At 35.0% G+C, this 19,099-nt stretch overlaps 3 protein-coding genes across 3 annotated transcripts; 1 reads left to right on the top strand and 2 right to left on the bottom strand.

The window, feature by feature from the left end:
- Positions 1–4,525: 4,525 nt before the first annotated feature.
- Positions 4,526–5,410, bottom strand: LOC123864731. The gene has a single exon (XM_045905354.1). The coding sequence runs from the start codon at positions 5,408–5,410 to the stop codon at positions 4,526–4,528; it is 885 nt and encodes a 294-aa protein (XP_045761310.1).
- Positions 5,411–8,213: 2,803 nt separating this feature from the next.
- LOC123864730 lies at positions 8,214–9,623 on the bottom strand. The gene has a single exon (XM_045905353.1). The coding sequence runs from the start codon at positions 9,621–9,623 to the stop codon at positions 8,214–8,216; it is 1,410 nt and encodes a 469-aa protein (XP_045761309.1).
- Positions 9,624–12,404: 2,781 nt separating this feature from the next.
- Positions 12,405–18,962, top strand: LOC123864204. The gene is made up of 6 exons (XM_045904480.1): positions 12,405–12,543; positions 14,522–14,643; positions 15,007–15,319; positions 16,673–16,803; positions 17,491–17,713; positions 18,624–18,962. Exons 1-6 carry the CDS (start codon positions 12,426–12,428, stop codon positions 18,710–18,712), a joined length of 996 nt encoding a protein of 331 aa, XP_045760436.1. The 5' UTR covers positions 12,405–12,425; the 3' UTR covers positions 18,713–18,962.
- The last annotated feature ends 137 nt before the right edge of the window (positions 18,963–19,099 follow it).

Below are 19,099 nucleotides of genomic sequence, written 5' to 3'. Positions count from 1 at the left end.
GGATCCTGTTATAGAGCTACGTGTTCTGTAAGAAAATTATCATTATCAACCTGATAAATAATCATTAGTAGGTAAATCAAAAATTAATTAGACATAAAAAATGTTGCAAAACTATTTTATTTGCTTTATTATAATAAATTACGTAAATAATAAAAACAATATTTAATGTAATTAGGTATATTTTAACAAATATTAATTGATCATGTTAGACGTTACACAACTGACTCAGAATGTGGGCCATTATATTAACAAAGTATGAATAATTAATATAATTGCGGGAAATATTGGTCAAGTTATATGTATTTATGCATAACTAGCAGCAGTGGACACAGAAGTAGGGTTTCCAAGCTTTAAAATACTAAAGCCAAACTCGGCGTTGGAAGGCCGGACATTTTGCCCTTAGACATATTTTTTAAAAAGCTAAACACACTTTTAAAGTTGAATTGAACAAAGGTACATTTTTAAATTGAATCAACATAATTTTTTTTATAATAGAAAACACGATTATATGAAATTTAATTGTTTATTTAGTTTTTTTAATTTATAGACTAGCGCTTGGCTGCTATCAGACCTGCTAGCAAGTGATGATGCAGCCTAAGATGGACCGAGCTTGCCTAGAAGATTCCTATTCACTCTTGACTTGAAAGTACTCAAATGTGCAAATGGTACAAATGAATCACAGTTTTATCACAAAATTAACCATTTACAACTGACTAACATCAATGCTGTCATTATATTTTGGTATTTAATAATACCGAATTGAAAAAAAAAACAGTCTTCTTCCGACAAAAAGATTTGGCCGGATACAACCGTAAAAAACCAGACAAATCGGTCTAAAGCCCGACGCCTGGTAACCCTAGAAGGCATACCTATTAGGAATTCAAATCATGCTTATCACTCAATATAGAAGAGTATGTTATTGAACATTAGTTCAATATGTCGTACTGACTGATGCCTGAGCCTTCAACTGCGTGGATTTAGAGTTTCAAAAATCCCGTGGGAACGTTTTAATTTTCTGGGATAAGAAGAAGCCTATATCACTTTGTCTCATCCATATAAAAAATCAAGTCAATCCATTGCTTCGTTGCGGCGTGATTGAAGGACAAATCAATAAATCAACTTTAGCATTTATAATATAAGTACTGATCCTTTCAGTAGATTTTTATAATAGAGCAATTTTGTGCCTGACTGTCGTCATTATGTGACAGCATCCAACAAAGTAAAACAAATCTAGCGTGCAAATCACATACAAGTGTAAATTAAAAATTTATAACACCCCCGACGATCCAAAGTATTTGAGTTTTCCAAAACATCATTTTCAAATAAATAATTATGTATTTAGGCAACGTCCATCTTGACAGCTTGACATTTGTCTATTGACATAATATTATGAACCTAATGGTTATCTAACCTTCTTTTCTACAAGAAAACTAGAAAAGAGCTGATAACTCTTAAACGGCTGAACCAATTTTTTTAGATTATAGCTAAGAACACTCTCGATCAAGCCACCTTTCAAACAAAAAAAACTAAATTAAAATCGGTTCATTCGTTTAGGCGCTACGATGCCACAGACAGATACACAGATACACAGATACACAGATACACAGATACACACGTCAATCTTATAACACCCCTCTTTTTGGGTCGGGGGTTAAAAATCACTTTCTTGACGTACATTCGCTAGAAAGTTAAGTTTTTACAACGTTTCACTCAAAGAACATTCATATAATTCAATCATGTACGTCCTGTAGCTACTCGTTAGTGTAAAGAGTCATCTCAGACTTTTTTACCCACCATGATTATACTATTTCTTACATAATACCCCAGTACATGACTCTCGTCTAAGCACTAAAGTACCAAGTAATAATTACTAACCTACTAGGTAATAAAATATCACTAAAACATTTAAGCTAAAAAGTCAACGCCAATGAATTTCACAAAAACACTGTTTTAATTCAATTAAAAGCTTTTATTATTTACCCAAAGAAAAATAAAAGTACCTATACACTTATGATTTACAACTATCACGAACACATACAGTCTACACATACCATAGAGGTATTCTGTGTTATCTACTGTGCGGTAACTTGGATGTCGATGACTATTCAGTGGCACCATAGATGGTGGTCATTTGCCATTGTATGGATAGAAACATTACCAGCCATTGCCTCTACCTTTGCGCTTCTTGTTGTTTAAGGCACTTGCATTTCCTTATCATTCCTATACTTAATAGCTTTAAAAGTTTATAAATACGGATAAACAGTTTCCCAAACAGTTTTCAGTGTATGTTCAGTCATGCAAACGAATATGCGCTACAGTAAAATTAACAGCTAAGGTTTCTGCACTTCAATTACACACCAGAAGCTGAGCTACCTAAGAAATGTCATCCATCTATATCTATACTTTTTTATCTATGCTAATATTATAAATGCGAAAGTGTGTCTGTCTGTTCGTCTATCTGTCTGTCAGTCTGTCTGCCTGATAGCTTTTCACGGCCCAGCAGCTTAACCGATTATGATGAAATTTGGTTTAGGTTACATCCCGGGACGGACTTAGGCTATTTTTATCCCGAAAATCGAAGCGATTTTCCACGCGATTCTCAAAGACCCATCCGTTTAACAGATTTATATGAATTTTGGTACAGTGGTAGCTTGCATAATTGACATAGGCAATTTTATATTCCGGAAAGCTGAGATTCCTTGGGATGTTCAAAAACCTAAATCCACGCGGACGAAGTCGCGGGTATCGTCTTGTAATAAGTATATAGAAACAAAGCTTTACTTATTTGGAAAAATAAATCAACTTAACAAGTAAGTTTAAGAAGTACTTAGTGACTTGTTTGAATTCCGATTCAAAGTGCAAATAATATATTGCTCAAATAAAAACAAAGAAACGGTTTTCTTAATGACTGCATATGTAAATAAATTAAAGGATTAATTAAAATAGTTTTGTGTGAAGTGTTGCGTTGGCGGGATTTCGCTTAATTAAGTAAACGCAATGCAAGAAAAATAAAGAGCCTACGCACTCACAATAGCAATCTACGAAATGGCCAAACCAAACGCGAATAGTGTATAAACTACTTCAAAGCACGCAGAGCAAAAATTTCTGTCTCTACGTTGTATTCCTCATTGCTGAGCGTAGTAACCCCTTTTCATTCATCATAATATAACGGTAGGGGAGTTTTTTTGCGATATTAATGCATATTCCAGATAATACTCGGCAAAGTACGAGATTTTAACTTTAACAATTTCTCAGAAGTTAATGATGATACCCGAGATCAAGAGCTTATAAATATATTATTCTCTGAGATACGTAGAGACTAAAAAGGCCATTTTTTATTCAGATACAAGTTAGCCCTTGACTATAATCTCATCCGGTGGTAAGTGATGATGCAGTCTAACATGAAGAGGATTTACGTAATAACCACGCGGAATGAGTCAGCTATGATATTGAATAATAGCCATTCTAATTCAATGCTTGACATTTGACAGTCGTGGCAAGGATAGGTATTCTAACAAACAACAACAAATCCATGCACTTAACTTATTATGTACCTTCAAAGCAGTTGATTGACAGTACATTCAGGGATGAAGAAGGAAGCGCGACATCAGATGGACCAAACTCGTTTGAATAATGCAACGTACGGAACAAATCTGATCCCTGTCTAAACGATGCATACGCGCATTTAGATTGTATGCACAATTCAAAGGCGCCGCCTGATTCATCCCAGGTGGTCTTCGATAAAACTTTGCATCCACATCAAAACAATTTGTTTTTATTTTATCACAAGTTATTACTACACTGCGATCTCTCCCGATGGTAAGTGATGATGCAACCTAAGATGGTAGCGGACTTACAAAGGTGGTAACTAGCCACGGCCGTAGCCTCCCACCAGATCCAAAGAAAATTTAGAAATCTTAAATTTCAAGATTGCCTCTGCCGAAAATCGATCTCGAGACTTTTCATTCACGGTGCTTACCATTGCGCCAAGAAGTTGTAAAACACTAATTTATAAACGCTAAAGTGTCTATCTGTCTGTTCCTTTCTTTCCTACCTACCTTTACCACGCTTATTGGTTAAATAGAACTCCAAGATTCCCATAGAGTGTTGAAAGACAGGATTGCTATCAGACAGGATGGCAAGGGATCATACCGTAGACCCCGCCAGTGGAGCAAAGCGATGAGACCACGAACCCAGCACCCCCCAAGTTACCAAAAACGCAAATTTTTGGAAATAATTCGCTAAGACAAAGATCTTTTTAAAAAATGTTTGTAGACATAACTATTCTTTTCTAGCAACTTTGTCCGCGTGAATTTATATTTTCTTGACATTCCGTTGGAATTTCACATCAGTAATCCTTTCTTTTTTTTTTTTTTTTTTTTCTTTATTTTTTTGGTGGGGTTTTAGTCTAAGAAGACTATGTCACCCCCGTAGGTTCTACAATTAACAATTATAGTGCGTACATAAAACATAACAATCAAAAAAAAAAAAAAAAAACACAAATCATATATATATTACAACAATATTAACACATTTTAAGAAGCGACCGCACGTCCTTGGCCAGCGGGGCAGCTAATATAGTATTGCACATACCCACGCTGTAGTTGTTTTTAAGGACGCGCGGCCGCTTCGACCCGTTCCGTGCACACTCCATCAAAAGGTGAAAAACGTCGTCCACTTGTGTGTTTCCACATTCAATACAATTTTGTGTGGACGACCTTTTCACCATAAATTTGAATTTATTTGATGGGATGTGCCCGGACCGAAGTCTTAACAGAGTTATAATCTCTGCCCTTTTAAACTTGGACTCTGCGAACCATGGACATCGAGGGAGCTGACACACTATTGTTTTATACCATATGCCTTTAACCCGAGACCTTTCGTCAAAATATTCTTGCCATTCTACTACACATTCCTGTTTAAATTTTATCAAAATTTCATTTGGTAGTGGTATACAGTCATAGGGTATACCATCGCTGATGGCGCGTTTGGCTGCCGTGTCTGCTTCCTCGTTGCCCATGATTCCTACGTGGGAGGGTAACCATTGAATTATGACAGTTTTATTATTGTTGTTAATTTTGCATATGGAGTCTAAGATGTCATAGGCTATCGGGTATCCTCGAATATTCGAGGTTAGCCGAGCCAAATGTAGAAGGGCGCTCTTTGAGTCTGATAAAATCACAAACTTATCACCCTCAAGTGACAATATATAAGACAGGCATTCAGATATTGCAATCAGCTCAGTGTGCATAATATTGATATTCGATTCAATTTTGAATTTCATGCTAATTTCTGCCTGAGGGTCAAAGATCGCCGCTCCTGAACCTGCCACATCTTTAGAGCCATCAGTATACAATTTATAAAATGAATTATATCTATCGTAAAGAAGTTTTTCACAATAATTGATCATGTTCAATCTATTAAATTTTCTTTTGGGCCTATTTAATCCCTCTATAGTCGTAGTGATAGTCTTTGACAAATCGAAACTACCAATCCATGTAGGGAGACAATGAATTTGAAGTTTTTTAGTGGATTTGATAGAATGTTGTTTTAACTTTTCATGGACTATGATTAGCAACGGTAGTTTTTTGTTTCTCCAATATACATTATTACACATGTCATTAAGTGACTTTAAAACTTCTATAGTGATGTTATCTTCAAAAGATCTAGACTTCAGCCAGAACTTACCCGCCAAATATTTTCGGCGGATAGGTAAAGGCTGAAGACATAATTCACTCTGCATGACATGGATTGGTGTGGACTTGATGAAGCCTCCAATGACTCGCATAGCCTGATTCTGTACTTTTTCTAGTTTGCTCAAATGACTATTAATACTATTATCGTATAAAAAACTTCCATAATCAAGTCTACTTCGTATAACTGATATAAACAGCCGCCTAAGGTGTTTCGGATGAACCCCCCATTTACTGCCAGCTAAAACTTTGAAAATATTTAAGAATTTGAGCGTTTTATCTCTTGTCTCGTTTATATGTCTACCCCATTTTAAACTCCTGTCAAGCCACATTCCCAGATATTTGACACTGTCAACTTGTTGAATATCATGATCATGACTGACTAAATTTACATTAAGTTCAGATCTTCGTTTGCCCTTGCTAAAAATACACAGTTTTGTTTTTTTATGAGAGATGTTGAGGCCAAGTTCTTCTATAAATTTAGAAAAGTAATTTAACACTGATTGTATATTATTTATCGCTAGGTCAACATTCTTGTTAGAACTATAAATGACAAAATCGTCAGCATATTGAGAGATGTATACATTTTGTATGGATAGGCAAATTTTACTAGTAGCTAGGTTAAATAATAATGGGGACAGCGGGTCACCTTGTGCTAGTCCTAAAGCAGTAGTACGGCAAACTTTTAAGTCATTATTTAAATAAATATTCAATTCCCTTTCTCGTAAATATTCCCACAAGTATTTACATATAATTGAACCTACCCCGTGGTTATCTACTATATTCAACAAACTGGTTACATTGACATTATTATAAGCATTGTCAATATCAACAAAGCAACCTGCTGTAGGGATTCCCTTCGTAAAACCTATTTGAATGCGAGTTATCAATCTAACTAAATTGTCATAACTTGACCGAGATCTTCTAAATCCTATAGTCTCCTGAGAGAAATGATCATTTTTTTCTAAAAACCAATCTAATCTACGAGTAAGAATGGTATGCAGAATTTTGCAGACACAAGATATTAATGCAATAGGTCTAAAGCCAGCTGCTGATCTATTATCTCGACCAGGTTTCGGCACAGGAACAATTTTAACTTTTCTCCATTGTATTGGTACAAAACTTTGAGTCAAGAAGCGATTGTAAAGACTAACAAGTATCTTTTTCCCTGCGTCTGGTAAATTGAATATCATAGAATATGAGATTAAATCTACCCCCGGCGCTGTGTCTGAGCGTTTTAAACTGTTATGTAATTCATGTGCCGAAATTGGTGACCTTAATTTAGGGTTATTAGATTTAAATATTGGCATGTCTGAAACTACAAAGTCTGGAGCCAAGGAGCATAATAAATTATTGGATGTCTCACTGTCAATGGTGGGCGTCATTGTTTTATATCCTTTGAACCACTTCATACGCATCCACATTTCGTTAGTGATAGATACTTCATCTATACTATCACAAAAACGTTGCCACGATTTAAATTTACCATTTCTAATCGCTCGTTGAGAAGACCTGATTTTTTCTTGTAGGTTACGTAAATTCTCTGGAGTTGGGTTTCTTCTGAATGTCGCTAAGGCCATTCTTCTCTGTGCTATTGACCGTGAGATAAGTGGTGTCCAATATGGTTTTGGCTTAAATTTTTCAGATCGTAATGGGTTCTCTGGGATCACACTGTAAGGAATAGCCACTTCCGCTGCCAAGTTTATAATATTTATAAAATCATCGTAAGCATTTTGATTATCTAAAGGAAGATGGAAATCAGCAAGTTTTTGTTCTATAGTATTTTTATAAGTTGTCCAATCAGCTTTTTTAAAATTTCTATACTTTTTGATGTGAGATGATTGATTTATTATGTCTAATTTCATTTTCACAATTAGGTGGTCACTTCCAAGATTTTCGCTAAGTACCTTCCAATTAAATTTGATTGCAATATCCTCCGATACGAATGATATATCGGGGGATGTTCTCTGGGTTGACCCGTTCACAAGCTTAATACGTGTATAATTTCCATCGTTAAGAGATACAAAGTTATGTTCTAATGTCGAGTCAAATATCTGATTACCCCTAGTATCTGTTTTGCTTGACCAGTTACTATGGTGCCCATTAAAATCTCCTGCAATAATTGTTTTGTGTGTAAATTTTGAAAAAATTTCATCCCAATCTTGAAGAGTTGTATTGATCGACGGTGGGCAATATATGGACACTACATTCTCGACCTCTTCACAGTTAAAAATTTTGATAGCTAGTATTTCTATACTTGTATTAGAAATGGTACAATATTGTTGCTGAACTTTTAGTGACCTATGTGTCAAAATAGCTACTCCTCCAAAACCATCAGTGCGATCAGACCTAAAAATATTATAGCCGCTAATGTGGAGATTTTTTTCTAAGCTAAGCCAAGTTTCACTTATAATAGCAACATGAATTTTTTCCTGATTTAGCAATAAATCGAATTCCGTCAGTTTGGGGTGGAGGCTTTGCGCGTTCCACTGGATCACATTTAAAGAATGCTTAGTGTTGCTAGGGGCCATTAAGGTTGAAGAGCTTAAAACCCGGCCAATCTGCGAGATATTTTACAACCATAGATACAATCCCACTGTATAAAATCTTCCAGCAAGTTTTTATTTTTTCCTCCCATGTCAGATTTCTTTCAAGAATTTTCTCTTTCAATTTTTTGAGCAATGCTTTCCAAGTAGTATCTTCTTTCTTCTCGGTTGTTTCCTCTTGATTAGAATGTTCCTCTTCCTGTTCACTTGTTTCCATTCTTTCACTTGTCTCAGACTCTTCACCCCAGTTAATGTCTTCAAAAACACTTCTTTGTTCTTTTTTCTTCTTCTTTTTTTCCTTTGAACCTGTTTTCTTGGTTGCTTCAGCATAAGATTTTTTTCCCGCAGAAGGGTCGGATTGACCTGATTCATCTTGATATTCTTTGTTAGGCTTCGGAAAGTCTTCTTCAGTAAATACAGGCTCCGGTTTTGGTGGGGGACTTGGAGGAACATATAAAGTGATCGCTTTTTTATATGAAACACCAAACTCAATCATCAGTTCTCGGATCCGTTTCTCTTTACACCGTATTGGACAAATTCTGGCCATGGCCATGTGTTTTCCTCCGCAATTGTTACATTTGAATGTGGTTTTCGTACAGTTTGGATGGTTATCTCCACATTTTGGGCAAACGATTTTATAAGAAGGACAGATTTTGGTAGAATGGCCGAATCTCCAGCAACGTGAGCACTGTGTCACAGGATACATGTATGGGGACACTTCTGCTATGGTATCAAAAATTTTAACGTGAGGCGGTAAACTGGATCCTTTGAAACATATTCTCATTTTTTCGCAAATTTCCCATTTTCCATCAGATCTATTTCTGCGTTTTAAACTTTTTATTCCAAGTATTTGAATGTTACAACTAAGACTTTCTAAAATTTCTTCATCCGTATACTCCAAATCTATGTCTTTTATTACTCCATATGTGTGTGTCATTTCCATAGTTTTATACATCTTATATCCCATTTCTTGAAATGTTTTTGAGTTAATAAACTCCTCTGCACTGTCCTCATTATTAAATTGTATTAGAACTTTGTATGAGTTTATATATTTGATCCGAGTCACATGCTGAATCTTCGCAGTTTGCAATAATTTTGCCAATTTGAACTGTTTTGGAAGTTGTTCAGACCCTGTCATGCATATTTCGTATCTGTCCTCTGGTATTGGTTCGCCTGCTTCGGCTCGAGCAAAACGTTTACCTTTCCTTCCCACAGTCGTCCACATTTCTTCTTTATCCCCCTCTCGATTTCTTTTGTACGGTCTTTTATCAGTATTGGTTCCTGTCATATCCACGTTCTCCTCTACGTTCATTGAACATCCTGCCGCACTCGACTCCAATGAACACTCCGATTCGTCGGACTCATCCGGGTCATTATTATTCATTGTCACCCTACTCACTATCAGGCACACTGTTCACCGCGCAAATACGCATGAGTGCAGCGACGCTGTGAAACCGGTTTAGCGATCGCACAATATACGCGTCCAGTTACAACAAGCGCCAGTGCGCGACTGTAATCCTTTCTTAGTTTGCCAGGATAATACCTACTCAAGGAACAATTGCCTCCACACTTCATATATCTCTAATTTCACGGGGCTTCCACGGGTTTGGCAGGGTACTATTTTATATGAATAAAAACAAAGAAAATGATTTTTGTAGAGTACCTATCTAATAATTATCTTGGCAGTTATTTATGTCTTTCTTTAAATTTTACTCGTATGTCATTCAAGCCAACATTAGGTACTACATATATCATTGTTTTCTAAAACATGGTCTTATTTGATATACATAAGGTGTTATTTTTAATACCAGCTATTTTTCTTAAGAGCTTTTGTACCAAAAGCTCTTTTTACGTGCCTACAAGATTATGATGTATCAATTGTAAGGTTATTTTTAAAAAGTTGATTTGAGTTGTCAAAAATAATATAAAATTATTAATTTATCTAATGCAGGTAGTTTGATAAAATCGATATTTGGCTCATTCGATGTCATACAATCTGTTGCTAGGAGGCCAACAAGATTGTACTTGCATAAATACGGGTGTTTCGAAGGTTTTAGTTCAGTCTCCTTCCGAGATTCGGAGCGATATCGCATATTTTCGGTATTTGGATTGTGAACTGAATAATTAGATGTTGTGATAGCAATCACGCTCTAATTAAATTATTTATTTTGGCATTAGTTTGTTTAGATTAAAACTCTCGGATAACCTTACACATTAAACTTGTGTTTTTTTTGTGTTGGTTTTGGAGAGGACATTCCAATAATTCGATAAAAATATTTAAATAATACCTGCATTTCTGAGTGACGCCAATAATTCAGAAGCGGGACGTGTCTCACGTTGCCTTAATTTCGCTTTGGTATCTTTTTGTAAACAACCCACATTTGATTAAATTTTTTTTATTGAGTTTGATTTGGTGATTAAAATTTCTAGTTTTTTTTTTTAAGATTTTAGTCTTTTGTGTAGTGGAAAGTAATTTGCAATAAGTGGTTCAGATTTCGTATACATCGAATGAGAAGTTAGTCGTTTGGATTTATTGTTGATTTGATATTAAAACTGAGAGTTCGGCAGTTCAAGGATAGGTTTTAATGATTTGACGGAGGGCAGGATAGCCCATGATTTGGATTTGACTTAGGGCAAGGAAGCCCGCGACTGACATGACAAGATTATTTAGAAACACGAGGGCGTGTTAAATTCAGGACGGCCGAACTGTAAGGTTATTTTTAAAAAGTTGATTTGAGTTGTCAAAAATAATATAAAATTATTAATTTATCTAATGCAGGTAGTTTGATAAAATCGATATTTGGCTCATTCGATGTCATACAATCTGTTGCTAGGAGGCCAACAAGATTGTACTTGCATAAATACGGGTGTTTCGAAGGTTTTAGTTCAGTCTCCTTCCGAGATTCGGAGCGATATCGCATATTTTCGGTATTTGGATTGTGAACTGAATAATTAGATGTTGTGATAGCAATCACGCTCTAATTAAATTATTTATTTTGGCATTAGTTTGTTTAGATTAAAACTCTCGGATAACCTTACACATTAAACTTGTGTTTTTTTTGTGTTGGTTTTGGAGAGGACATTCCAATAATTCGATAAAAATATTTAAATAATACCTGCATTTCTGAGTGACGCCAATACAATTTTATTAAGTGCCTACTATCAAGATCAAGAAAGAAAACAAATAAAATACGTACTCGTATAACAGTACTCATATGTCTCAGATGCATTCAAATGTGCTTTAATCCTTCAAAGAATTGATTGACAGCGCGCATGGATCTGAAAAGATGGTCTTATCTCGGTGGTCTTTTGATCTCAAAATGTTTTATCCGATTACGGATAGAAAGTAATTCGTGATGCTTATACCTACATCATTTATGCAAATCAAATCATAAATCAAACATATTATGATAAAAATATGTTATGCCATATGTAAACGTTTTTAGTATAAAAAAGGGTCTTATTTTAGTAGTACTAACATAGGTAATAAAGTGCTAATGACACAGAATATAGGAAGGTTGTAGACGTATGTCTGAAATAAAAATTTGTAAATAAACCATATTATGAGTTATTATTAATAGACGAAAATTACTATAGTTTTCAAATGCGGAAACTACAAGGCGATTTATAAGAAGTTTGAAGATATTCAATGCCTTCATCTTTCCCATTTTTGACTTTGTTTTAGAAAAATACATATTTATAAAAGGTATTGCAAAAATTTAACTTTTTCTTAAAAAAAAATTTTCATGAACGAATCACCCTATTCAATATATGTACAAGGCTTGACTTGGTGTACCAGAAAAGTTCTTATTAAGATCTTCTATAACTAAAATTTAAATTTCTTGCCACAAGACTCATAAGTGTAATTTCCCAAATAGGTAAGCTCAGTCAATAACCGCCCGTGTTCACGCAATTTTATCATAAAACTTATTATTAAGTACACAACAAAATGGCAATCCATAAACGAAAGAACCAATAAAGATTTTAACTTACCCATATATTCCAAGATACTGGTGTTACATGCATATCCTTTTAGAATCATCTTTGGCGCCCTGACTAAGTGTATCCCACGTACGTATGCGTATACTTAGTACTTGTTTTGACCATGCGACGCTATAAAAGCTAGGATTAAACTGTAGCCCTGACATTGCCCTTGTGGTCTCACTAGATACTCCTCGGAAGGATAATGTTGAAGGTTTTTGCTTTAGTAGTTTTCGTGTGGGGGCTATGCGGCGCTTGGGCGGATGAAAACCTTCTTTTGAACAAGCTTACTGAAAAAAGCTCAAGGCAGAAGAGGTTACTTTGTAAGTAGATTTTTCTTAGTTTTCATTATTTTTCCTTGTTTTTACTAAATTTACTAAATTATTTTAATTTTAGTAATCCACTCGATGATGTATGCGATTTCATCCGCGTGGATATGGGTTTTTGAATATATCGCGGGAACTCTTTGATTATCCGGCATAAGAGGTAGCTTATGTATTAATTAGCAGTATAAGCTATCTCTATTCTGAATTTCAATCAAATTGGTTCAGTTATGTAGCATGAAAGACAACTTTTACGCATATACCTAATATTGTTGTTATAATTAGGATTAATTTATAATCTAGATGTTTTTAAGTTCCCAATCCGCTCCATATTTTTCTGCGTACTTTAAGTAACAATAAATTAGTAATTACTATGAACAAAAAAATAAAATTTCCTTAATGCATAAACGGGGAATCCTTCGGCACCAAACGTAGAGCTGAGGAACATTCTCCGTTTTGGCAAAAAAAAAAAGAAGATCTTCTCTAAATTGATGTTTTGAATGTTTTTCTTATAGAAAATAGATAGATAAAATAAACACTTGAACGCGTGTTTGCTTGCTTAAGTTTTTGTGATAAAGTCAAACTTTAAAGAGATAAAGTGGAGTTTTAATATTTACAAAAATAAATATTTACTTAATTGGATAAGACGGTTTTTAACCTCGCATCTTGAAGAGCTCCCTGAATTTTTTTTTTTTAATTTTTGCAATTTCATGTTAGCGTGGTATCATATAGTATACCTTGTAGCATTTTGGGATAATGTAACTTATCTTTCAGTTAAAATCCATTTCATTAGTTCCGAATTTATTAGAGAATTTTCACTAACAAGCAAATTTTACCGCTTTTATATTCTATTTATTTTTATATTATTTATCAACGTATAGCTCAAAAAACTAAGTCTAGAAATGTAAGATGCACGTAAATTTTTCTATAGCGTAGAACTATATTAAACAAGTGTAAATTAAAAAATTTATAACAGCCCCGACAATTGTGAAATACAGTTACGTAACTAGAAAAGAGCTGATAACTTTCAAACGGCTGAACTGATTTTTTTGTATTATAGCTAAGAACACTCTCGATCAAGCCACCTTTCAAACAAAAAAACTAAATTAAAATCGGTCCATTAGTTTAGGAGCTACAAAGCCACAGACAGATACGAAGATACACACGTCAAACTTATAACACCCCTCTTTTTGGGTAGGGGGTTAAAAAGACTTTTAAGTTAATTATTCGAACAGGATTTAAAAAACCTAAATCACAGACAAAGTTGCAGGAAAAAGCTAGTAATCAATAAATTGATAGCCATTGCGGGCGCTGACCGCAATGCATCTTTCATGTTAACTAAGATATATTGCTTCGTAATGAACGATGCGGCGACCTTTTACCACAAGTTATCTTTTCTTAAATCCACTGCGCAGCGCATATGAATAAATTATAGCATAGATCGTACTTCCGATATCAGTGTAGACGTCCAGTGTATATGGAATTGGATATATCTGAGGAATCTTGACACATTGCGTTCTTGGTGATTAATTACTGACCGCAAGATAGAAATGCACACAGTATTGGTCTTATAAAATTATAAATAGAAGATTGCTTATTTTCATCCTTTAGATTATGTTCGAGATATTATATTCTCAAGTTGATCCAAGATTGGGTCTGAATGCGGTGGAACCATTTTAAATATTTTATATTTTACCAGCATTTTATCCCCTTAGGGGTTGAATTTACAAAAATCCTTTCTTAGCGGATGTCTTCGTCATTATAGCTACTCGTATCTTCATGCCTTTCAGCCCGACAGCTTTCAGTTGTGTATTGATAGATTAGTCAGTCAGTCGGTCGGTTGGCTTTTCGTTTTATATATTTATATATAGGATCAAGAATGATAAACTGTGTTATAAAATAGTATATCCAATTATAATATTAAGTATAGGTATATTCCGCATTATGTATGGAACTTTATTTTAAAAACTTTTTGCAGTTTATGATGGTCAAGGCCAGTTGGTGAACACTTATGGAAATTCGCTTTACCACTATGGTCAAAATGAACAAGAAAATCTATTTCACTGGAGTTTTCTGAACAACTTTCTTAGCCCTATTTTTGTAAGTTCTGATTCTAAGTTTATTTCATAGATAATAATATTTAGCGCAGTATACATTCCTAGCAAAATGTTTTTTTCTGTTGCTTCACAGGTCTTTAAAATGTAATATAAACTTTCCTATTTTTTATGTATTGTCAGAATGTCACTTAAATAGAACCCCATACTTTACCTCAGTACGATGCCGTGTAGAAACCAAACCGGGGTGGGTTTAATAATAACTGCTTTACCCCTTCCTGGTTAGCCCGCTTCCATTGTAGACTGCATCATCACTTACCACCAGGTGAGATTGCAGTGTCAATGGTTAACATGTATAAGTATAAATAAAATAAAATAAAACACCTGACATAACACGTTTTAATTTTAGCCAACAGCGTTAGGCAGAACATCCATCGCATACATGGTGCCAGTATCAGACGCAGTGATCGAGCAATTCCACAAAGACCCAGTGTACCAGAACAAACTCCTCATCCTAACATACAAGGACCCATTAGTCGAAGTCAACCCTCTATGCTCCGGAAGAAGAGCTCAAATACCTTCGCCGAACCTGTGCAGTAACTTTTTGAACTGCTGGGATGGTTGGGCGTTCGAACAGGAGTGCCCAGCTGGTCTGCTGTTTTCGAATGAGGGTTACTGTGACTATCCACAAAATGTCAACTGTAATAATAGGAAAGTGAAGGGTAAGTCTTCTTAATATATATTATATCAAAGGAAAAGTTGACTGACTGACTGCCTGATTTATCAACGCACAGCTCAAAATACTCGGCCGAGTGGCTGAATCGCTTTTTCGGGGAAATATAAATTAAATCTTATTAATTTTGCACAGACTTAGCGCTTAGAAAAAAAATAGTTTTTCAAAATATAACTTATCTATAATTATTAAATCGGTCATTGAAAATAATTCAAAATAAATAGCAATTATGTCAAATTGTACTAAGAAATTTTTCAAGGTTTTCCAGAGGTAGCTAGTTTTCAAGCTTATCTAACGTGGGCAAACGTCGTGAATGTACAAATATGGCAGACTAAGGCCTCATTTACACGAGAGCTTTTTAACGTCCCTTAAAAAAGCGTCCAAATAGAACAAATGTATATCCAAGTATATGTTCACACGTGAGTGCTTTTTTACGTGTGAACATATATTCTAAAAAAGTTCTTATGTAAATGAGACCTAATGTAACTTTTGGTTGGATGTGACTTTTTTTAATATACTCGTATCATTAATTATATTTGTAAAGCGTGTCTTTAGTTAAAAAATCATGCGTCATCCTCACTTTACTCCTTTTACGTTTCAAAAACTTTATAAAATGTCATGCCCATTTATGTAAATGCTTATTAGGCAACGCACGCTTCACAGTAACTGTATGATGCTATTACATCCAAAGATGGAAAGCAATTGCCTTATACGATCGTAAGTCAGTGATGAACGTTAATTTTTAATTCCCGTGTGGTTATGGTTTTATTAATATACTTAATAATCTTGCTTTTTAACCGGCTGTCAAAAAAGGAGGAGGTTCTCAAAAATTCGGTGCGTTTGTTATGCACGTAAACCAATATCTCCGAGATTCCTGAACCGATTCAAAATATTTTTTTTGCTAAATAAAGGAACTTAGTGACATGTGAGATAAAAATTCTAGCCCTTAATATTAGCAGCAATCTCGCGCTGAACAGCCAGGCTTATTCTTTCCACATGAAATAGGTAAACCAACTAGAACAAGCAATACGCGACCGCGATGCCGACAGTGACATGGGACACTTGGCAGGCGACACTTGCACACTGCTTTGTATTGAAATATTGTATAGAGTCCATTTGCAGTAAGCGACCGTATCACGCGACACTTTTCCATATATGTATATCAGTAAATCGCATGATACGAGACTCTGTCGCGTGTCGATGTAGCGCGTCGCGGTCGCGTAGCTCAAAGTCCATCGTTACAAAGAAAGCTAACTGACTCAACCAGGAATCGAACCCAGGATTGCTTGCTTCAGTTGCATCACGGTTAAAGTTTATTTGATGATTTTGTTTAATATTTCAGAGCCTCTCAATCCGACATGCAGCAAAGAGTTCGAAGCTTTCAGGAACAAAGTGGACTGCAGTGAGTTCTTCGTGTGCGTCAACAGCCTTCCAGTCCGGTTCAAGTGCCCCGCCGACCTTGCCTACAGCGAGGTAATGTGTCCATTTATGGACTTTAAGCTTTGGATCGTAGTAGAGACTTTTTGTCGTAAAACTTTTAATCTTATTGACTTAAGCATGTCGACGCTGTATTGTAGGTACGGACTGGATTATTCCACAGTCAATACTATTGCATGAGTAAAGCCGCGGGCAATACAATCGCAATTATCAATAATTCGAAAATACAAAAGTTCTAAGACAATAAAGTCCTTAGTTTGACATACATAGACTAAAAGAAAAACGGTATGTTTCCATTAATCGTTTTAACAAATTTTTAAGTAGGTTACCATTTTTAATCATCACTCTCCAATTACACAAAAATTTTAGAGTTACGATTTTAGATTTGATCCTGTAATCTTATACATCTCAATCCATGAAACAATTAGATACTGAACCCTGAAACCCTAGCAGTAATAATAATAAATCTTCGCCTTATATATGTAATCGCGGATCGGTTAGGCATTCTTCTATAATATCAGAATCAATGTGAGGAAAATAATACATGATCAGTGGTATGTGTATCAGTCATCGTGAAAGGCGAAAAACCTTGAGAAAATGTTTCTAAGAAAATAATCTAATATGACTCTTCAGTGCATGTTTTGCAAATCACCTGTATTTATAAGGCTGTCAAAGTGCTTGCTTTACTTCAGATAAACAATCTTATACTTGGTATCCTTTCAGATTCTGGGTATTTGCGACTATCCTAGCAGAGTTTCTTGCAATATCACTCAATTGAATACTTCAAACGCGCCAACTAGCGTTCAAACTACACAAATATCTACCGAAGCAACTTCAACTACAGCTTCTAGTGCAGCCAGCTCGACTTCTTCTACAGCTGCACCAGTATTAACTTTGGATGGTGATAAGAATATGGTTATCAATAAATTGGAATACAATACACAAAGTAAGTAAACATATCTAAACCTAGAAGAACCCTGATAAATACTCGTACCTTTTGTAAAACTTAAATGATGATGAACCCTTATAATAGACTTATATTAATCTGGAAAAATGGTTTCTGTACGTGACTTCTTTTCTAATTCTGTCCTGATGAAAGACTAGGTATAAAAATAAAATAGCAATTCTGACTTATGACAAAGCCTATCAGAAATTGTCTAAGTATTCGAAAAATTCTGTCGCACTCACTCTGGGAGCTTCAGAAAAAGTCTGCAGAATCCAGTACAAAATACAATATAAATATAAGAAGAGTGTCTTTAGACGTGCGTCAGAAGTTTTCTGGCGGAAAATCCATACTAATATAAATGCAAAAGTGCGTCTGTCTGTCTGCTAGCTTTTCACGGCAGAAAACAGTTAAACCGATTTTGATGAAATTTGGTACAGAGTTAGTTTCCATCCCGGGGACGGACATAGGCTACTTTTAATCTCGGAAAATCAAAGAGTTCCCACGGGATTCTTAAAGGCCCATCCGTTTAACCAATTTATACGAAATTTGGTACAGAGGTAGCTTGCGTTCCGGAAATTGGCATAGGCAACTTTTTGTCCAGGAAAATCAAAGAGTTTCCGCGGGATTTTTAAAGATTCTAATCCACGCTGACGAAATCGCGGGCATCTTCTAGTTTGTAATAATAAAATAAGCAGGTGGCTAAAAGATCTCCTCAGTATTTTGCTTACTAGTTTAGCCTGGTAGACATAAATGTGTACCCTAAATTGATTAATGGACGGAATGATGCGCAACAATAGTAAACTTTAGTTGTTTTTTTTTTTTTTTGTTGTGTTGAAAGCAGATTGTAAAACATTTAATATTTGATAATTAATAAAAATAAAAAAAAAGTAATAGAGTTCTTTTTTTACAGGTTGGTCCTCAACACACGTAGCTATATCTCGTCAAGACGCAATACGCCAGTTGCAGCTCGGAAAAATCGCACAAATTAGCGTGGATTAATTAATTTTATAGAATTTCTTCGAATAAGCTTGACCAGTATTGCTTGCTCTCAGTATTTTCAAACCCATTAAGGTATCTTGTACCATAAGGAAATGAAGTCGTAACACTTTTATATATTTACATTTAAGAAAAACGCGCTGTCATACATACGCTTTTATAGAGAACTCGTTTGTAGGTACCTAATATTTTTTGTGTAGGTAGGTACTAAGTAGAGACGAAAAATTATGCGTATTAAATTTTATTTGTAGTGCACGATGTTTTATTTATTCTCTTAGTTGAAAATTAAAAAAAACTTGACGACCTTGACTTTGAGGATGGACCTTGACTTTGGAACCATCAACATTATCTCAAAGTTCATAAAATATTAGGTATTTTTGTACAAGGGCG

Source organism: Maniola jurtina, chromosome 4 (genome assembly GCF_905333055.1).
Source record: "Maniola jurtina chromosome 4, ilManJurt1.1, whole genome shotgun sequence".
In the NCBI taxonomy this organism is placed as follows: Eukaryota; Metazoa; Arthropoda; class Insecta; order Lepidoptera; family Nymphalidae; genus Maniola; species Maniola jurtina.
This window is presented reverse-complemented; position numbering and strand designations above follow the sequence as displayed.

Excerpts from the sequence above, each read along its gene's own strand:
- LOC123864731 (XM_045905354.1), bottom strand. The coding sequence starts at position 5,410 with ATGATCAATTATTGTGAAAAACTTCTTTACGATAGATATAATTCATTT.
- LOC123864730 (XM_045905353.1), bottom strand. The coding sequence starts at position 9,623 with ATGAATAATAATGACCCGGATGAGTCCGACGAATCGGAGTGTTCATTG.
- LOC123864204 (XM_045904480.1), top strand. The coding sequence starts at position 12,426 with ATGTTGAAGGTTTTTGCTTTAGTAGTTTTCGTGTGGGGGCTATGCGGC. Across the intron at positions 12,544-14,521 it reads AAGGCAGAAGAGGTTACTTT|TTTATGATGGTCAAGGCCAG; the intron begins GTAAGTAGATTT and ends AACTTTTTGCAG. Across the intron at positions 16,804-17,490 it reads CCGACCTTGCCTACAGCGAG|ATTCTGGGTATTTGCGACTA; the intron begins GTAATGTGTCCA and ends GTATCCTTTCAG.